The sequence below is a fragment of the Diceros bicornis genome, chromosome 19 (assembly GCF_020826845.1).
Source record: "Diceros bicornis minor isolate mBicDic1 chromosome 19, mDicBic1.mat.cur, whole genome shotgun sequence".
NCBI lineage: Eukaryota > Metazoa > Chordata > Mammalia > Perissodactyla > Rhinocerotidae > Diceros > Diceros bicornis.
The window spans coordinates 12952735-12959291 of record NC_080758.1 but is presented as its reverse complement, the minus strand read 5'-3'; the positions used below and the strand labels follow the sequence as shown (position 1 = coordinate 12959291).

The window sequence follows — 6557 nt, the reverse complement described above, 5'->3', positions numbered from 1 at the left end:
GTTTGAGCATGCCTGCATGGGAAGTTTCTGAGGTTTCCAAGAAACACATGGTCCTTGCGTGAACCCAACAGCACCACAGCTTCCCTTGGGGGAGGCGGGCAGTGTGAGAGGAGAGGCTCGAGGACATCGCCAGGGGTGGTGTGATATCAGGGGCAGTGGGATGGAGTGGAAAGTGCCCTGGGGCCAGAATATCTGTCTTCTTACACACATTTGCGGCTGTGTGACACTGGCCATCTCTGTTTCTTTCCCTGTCAGTCGCCCCCAAATACCCCCTGCCCTGTTCAGCACTGTGAGGAACTACAGGTTTACAAAAACAGACGGATACACTCCGGGGAGAAGTACACGTGGGGTGGTTCTCACGGGCAGCACCGTGCACAGATGTGGCACTGGATACACAGAAGGGCACCAAACCAGAGGCCAGGAGTTGGCTCAACTGCGGTGACAGGAGGTTGTGTGGAAGGTGTGTGTGTCCTGCTGACTCTCCCGTGTTGGAGAGTGTGCATGAACACACCTCCTGTCCCTCCCTCTCTTCCTTTCACCTCTCCTCTCCATCCAGCCCTCAAGCCCTACCTTCCATTTCTCTCTCCATCACACCAGGTTTTCTTGCCAATCTTTCTCACCTCCTCCCCTTCACCTCCCTGTCACACCATTTCTTTCTCCATTTCATCCCTCTTCCCTTCTCCTAACTTCCCCCCTCTTCCCTTTATCCCTCTCTTCATCTCCTCTTCTTTTCCTCTCTTCTCTGCTCCTCTCTCCAACTCTCCTTCCTACCTCCTCTCCCCTCGCCCCTGTACTTCCTCTCACCCCATCTCCACCTCTCTCTCCCCTCACTGCTTCTCTTACCTCCACGCCTCCCCTCCTCTCTAGCCACCTCACCTCCTCTTCTAATCCCCTTCCTCTTTCCTCCTCACCTCCTCTCACTCCATCACCTCTCTCTCACTCAATCTCCTCTTCTCCCCCTCACCTCCTCTTTCATCCTCACCACCTCCTCTTGCCCCTTTATCACCTCTCAGCAGTTCTCTTGTCTCCAATCTTCTCTTTCCCCTCCTTCCTTCCTCTCCTCCCATCTCCCCTCCTTCCTCGTCTCTTCTCTTACACCATCGTCTCCACTCCCACGCTCCTCACTGCCTGTCTCTTCACCTCCTCTCTGACCCCATCACCGCCTCTCCGCCCTTTCACCCCCTTTCCTCTGTCCTCACGTCGCCTCCTGCCTTCACTCACTTCCATCCCCTCCCCTCCTCCTTTTCCCTTCCCTCCCCCGCCCCTCCCCTTCTCGCCCCTCCCCTTCTCGCCCACCTGGCCCCGCCCCACCCCGCCCCCAGCCGTAGGCCCCGCCCCGGCGGGGTCACGGGGTCGAGGGACGCGCGGCGGCCGTAGCGGCCCCGCCAGTCACGTGGTCACGTGACGCGCTCCAACATGGCGGCGCCGTGGGGCCGCGGCATCGCTTCCTGACGGGGCGGCGCCGACGGACGCGGCCGGTGCTGGCCGGGACGCCGGACCCGCAGCCTCGCTCGCCCGCTCGCTCGCGCCGCCCGTCCGCGGGGCCGCCAGCCCCCGCCGGGCCAGGGCCATGCAGGAGAGCCAGACCAAGAGCATGTTCGTGTCCCGGGCCCTGGAGAAGATCCTAGCCGACAAGGAGGTGAAGCGGCCCCAGCACTCCCAGCTGCGCAGGGCCTGCCAGGTGGCGCTCGGTGGGTGAGCTGCCCCGGCCCGGCCCCGCGCCGGCCGTTACCCCGCCCGGCCTCCTGGGCTCCACCTCCCCCCGACCCGAATCCCACCTCCCCGCCTCCTCATGAGCCCCCTGGGAAACTGATGCGGCTCGAGACTGGCCCAAGGTCACCTGGCAAGTTGGTGACAGCCAGGGCTGGCTCTCCAGCCTCCCAGCCCAGGGCTCTGCCCGCCACTCTCTGCCGTCCTGTTTCCTGGTTCCTTCCGTCGCCACCCTCCGAGGCGGTAGCCCGTGTCCGAAGTTTTTTCTTCACCTGCGCTCTGCTGGTTGGGGTTCCCCTGTGTGAGCAGAGCAGGTGCGAAGAGCTGCCCAAGTGGTTTAGGGAAACCCCTGAGGCTTGCTTTGCAAGTGACGGATTGGAGAAGGTTTTCCTTTCATTTGGGGATCTTCCATAACTCCTTCAACGAAGGAATGTAGAGGGTTATTTTGCATCTCCCAAGTATTGCAGTGTGCAAGAAATCTGCTTATTTCGGGCGGTCCATTAAAATAGAGGGTCTGTGAGGGCAAGGCTACTTGTCTGTTTTGTTTATCGCTGGACCCTCTGCACGCGCAACAGTACCGGGCACGTAGTAGATGCTGATCGAATGGACCCACAGATTACGGAGACAGAGAGAGAACTCTAGCTCCTTAAAACCTTACTAGTTGATTCCAACATCAACATCCTTTCAGTTTCGATCATTCACCACGTATTTACCGCACGCCCACTGTGTGCCAGGCCCTGTGGTAGGCGCTGTCGTGGGCAACAAGGCAGACAAGGTGTTTGCCCTTATGGAGTTATACTGTGATAGGGGAGACAGAATAAGTATATAAGAAAATTAATGAGACATTTTTGAATACTAATAAGTATTTTTGTGAAAATAAAAGAGCGAGATGGGGGAAAGAGGGGCTGAGGACTGTTTTTGATATGGTGGTCAAGAAAGTAATCGTTTCTGAGGAGGCGATCTTTCAGCTGAGTACTGAAAGGCAAGAAGTATCCGCCATGTGGAGTTTCAGGAGAAGAGAGTTCTGGGCGGTGAGGATCAAAACATTTGACCAGAGCTGGCTTCAGGTTAATTCGCCACCCCAATGCCTTTGGTTTGGAATCAGTAAAAAGACTTGTTTTTCCTAACAAATTGCCCGAGAAAGTTTGATTTTCTATCACAGAATGTGAGGTTGCCGTCACCTTTCTCCCTTCATTTGGTGCAAGGCACAGCGCTGGAATTCTCTTGGGGCCTAGGAATGTGCTTGTGAACTTTGCACTTCTCTGGGAAGAGTGTCTGTGGGTTTCATCAGGTTTTTTAAAGGGTCTGAAACTTCCCTCAAGGGTCCAGAACTATTGATATAGAGATTGTTGTTGCTTAGATAATCTGGAAACAGATGCTAGTTCTGTGAAATTCAGGACTAATGGGAGGAATTTACTGAGATTTAGATTTTTAAAGCTTTTCAGTTCAGAAAACCTAAGGCTAACTGTTGGATATTGTTTTATCAGGAATGCAGGATAAGTACTACAAAGCAGTTTGTTAGTTAGGCAAAAGCTTGATACTTATAACTCCACTTTGAAATCTGGAAATGTGGAAAACTTTAACTGAATTGTTCTAATAATACTCTTTTCGTATATACATGTATGATAAAAGATGCAGTATCTTATTTAATAATTTAAAATCTTCTACCCTCTCAACATTGCCTTAAGAGTATTGTTGCAGAAGTTTCAAAATAGTTATTTGGCAGAAAAGTTTTCATTCCCCCTACAGAAAACTTAACAAAATTTTCACAAAATCGTGTATCACATTGTTGGAACCTACTTATAGAATTGTCTTAAGGGCCATAGCATTGAGAGCTTATGAGCTATTTTTGGATCTTATCTTTGTTCAGAAGTTCAGATTTTTCCGAGCTAAGTTGTGGAATGCACGTTCAGTGTTTCAGTAGTGAATTGCGAGAAGTAGCCTATATAGGAAGAAATTTGACTGCGGGTTAAATGAATAGCAAAATGACGTGGTGGCTCATCATTATCAAATTGGGTAATAGCAACTATTATAAGGGAACCTCTGCATGGTGTTGAGCTAAACTGGACACCTTTTTTAAGAGAGTAACTGTGTGTCATTGCTGTTAAATGGAAATGACTGCTTTTACTTATACACAATAGAAAACATAGAGCAAAGTACCTGGTGGTATTTCACTCTGCATCTCAAGGCACCATCTTGTGTCCAGTAAAAGTGGCTGAAACCAGTCTGTATAAGAAGTGTTGCAATGTGGCTGGTATTTTAGAGATTACCATGTGTAGATTATTGTTAATTTTGATAAGAGGAACTGTAAATAACCGCTTAAAGTTGAAATGCTTGGATAATAGAGAGCACTTACAGGAAACAGCTTCTGTGGTACGATTCCACCGGTTGTAGTGTATTGGGGTAGGGAGTCAGGGCTGCAGGGCTGGATAGTATAGAGATTAGGAGCGTGTTCTCTGGACTTAAGACTGCCTGGGTTCAGAGCCCTTGCCTTCCACTTGCTTTCTGTGATCTTGGACAGATCTTATACCTTCCTCACAGGGTTATTATAAAAATGAGGTTAGTTGACAAGTCCCGAGAACTCGGTGTGTCGTAGGTGCTCGGTAAAGGCTTGCTGCTATTATTTATGTTTATTACTATTTTAAGCTGTGACAAACCACAGAAACTATAAGCGCGCTAGCTTGATATTCGTAACCTCCATTGGTTCCTTGTTCAGGAATGACTTATTGCTCTGTTCGGTCTGTAGAGGCAATAAATAAGAATGTAATTACACAACTAAAAGGCTGTGTTTATTGGAGTGTTAACTTGCTAAGCTCCATGATGACAGGGGTTGTCCCTTGTAAAAGCATCGATGATCAGGATGGACCAGGTTTGGAGTAATCTCAGTGATTCATCTGCACCAAATGCAATGATAGGGACTGCCCAGTTAGGGGATCGTGTCTTTCCAACCATGATCTGGAGAAATCAAAATACTGGGAGAGTATTCATCACTCCCAGGACATTGTTGCTCTTTACCTTGTTAATGAAGCTTTAATATATATTAATAATCTTGAACCTTTCAGCCCTCTGTTGGGGCACATAATTAAATTCTTAATCCTCCCTTTCATGACTGTCTTATTTAAGAGCCATTTTCTCCCATGATCTCTCTTTAAATGATATTTCTGCTCTTAAACTCTGTGTAGTTTGGAGAGTTGACAAGATAGTCTGAGTGTTTTTAAATTGGGTGTGGAAAAGTTTGTCTGGAAATGTGGAAAACTTTAACTGAATTGTTCTAATAATACTCTTTTCGTATATACATGTATGATAAAAGATGCAGTATCTTATTTAACAATTTAATGTGAACAAATTGCTAAGTGCTCTATAATTGCTAGCTGTCATTATTCTTAGTCATTATCAAGAAAATATAAAAAGAATAGTAAACATACCTGTATATTTTTCATATGAAATTGAGTGGCTTTTTTACAAAAATAGACTTTACTTTTATTTTTTTTGTGAGGAGATCAGCCCTATGCTAACATCTGCCAATCCTCCTCTTTTTTTGCTGAGGAAGACTGGCCCTGGGCTAACATCCATGCCCATCTTCCTCCACTTTATATGGGACGCCGCCACAGCATGGCTTGCCAAACAGTACGTCGGTGCGCGGCCAGGATCCGAACCCGTGAACCCTGGGCTGCAGCAACGGAGCGCGCGCACTTAACCGCTTGCGCCACCGGGCAGGCCCCAAATAGACTTTATTTTTTATAGCAGTGTTAGGTTCACAGCAAAATTGCATGGAAAGTAACAGAGAATTCTCATACCCCCTCCCCCTACACATGCATAGCCTCTCTTGTTATCAACATCCCTCACCAGAGTGGTACGTTTATTACAATGATGAACTTACGTTGACGCATCATTATCATGCAACTGAGTGACTTTTTTTTTTTTTTTTTTGTGAGGAGGACTAACCCTGAGCTAACATCTGATGCCAATCCTCCCCTTGTTTCTTGAGGAAGATGGGTCCTGAGCTAACAACCGTGGCCATCTTCCTCTACTTTATATGGGACGCCGCCACAGCATGGCTTAACAAGCAATACGTCGGTGCACGCCGGGGATCCGAACCTGCGAACCCCAGGCCGCCGCAGCAAAGCGCGCGCACTTAACAGCTTGTGCCACCAGGCCGGCCCCAACTGAGTGACTTTTTGAAATCACATGTTATGTAATAACTATAGGTTATCTCCTGTGTACTAAGCGTTTCTGTTCCAGGCACAGTGCCATGTGCTTTACATGCAGTTTGGTCCTTACTATTATTATCCTCATTGAGGCCCAGAGAAGTTGGCCAGCGTGACTCAGCCAGTAAGCGGTGGAGCCAGGGTGTCAGGGTGTGAACACTGGCAGTCTGGCTCCAGAGCCCAAGATCTTAACCGTTACTCCCATGCTGATTGCGTCTCCATGTGAAGGTTCTTGTATGTAAAATACTCAGTGGAGTCTTTAAACAGGCATTATACTGCAGTGAAGTTTTGGTGAAGTTTCTGTAAGTAAAGCATTCAGTAAGTAAAGAGACCATATTTTCTGTAGTTGAATTTTGAGATGTATTTGAAAGCCTCTAGTCAAAAAGATCACATCTTTTTCTCTGCAGCTTTTTACTGCATATGTCTTTGGTTTACTTTGATTTAGGGGCTAACGGGAAGAAAAAATGAGGGTAAAGAGCGGGTTTCCCGTAGCTTCATTTGAGTAACTAAGTTTTTCTGGTTTGTGACATCTCTCTCCATCAGCAGTAAACTCGCTCATTAATCATGGACACGTAATTCATGTCCGTCTTTGGTACAGCAGGCAAAGGGAAACCAAGGCTCAGAGAGCAGCTTGCCCAC

The 6557-nt window shown here is 48.0% G+C and overlaps 1 protein-coding gene across 1 annotated transcript in view; it reads left to right on the top strand.

The window, feature by feature from the left end:
• Positions 1–1483: 1483 nt before the first annotated feature.
• The window catches only part of ARFGEF2 (ADP ribosylation factor guanine nucleotide exchange factor 2), a 97837-nt gene continuing 92763 nt past the window's right edge, over positions 1484–6557 (top strand). Inside the window, exon 1 of the mRNA XM_058562510.1 lies at positions 1484–1691. Within this exon, the coding sequence (XP_058418493.1) occupies positions 1571–1691 (121 nt within the window). The 5' untranslated portion in view covers positions 1484–1570. The remainder of the gene's footprint in view (positions 1692–6557) is intronic.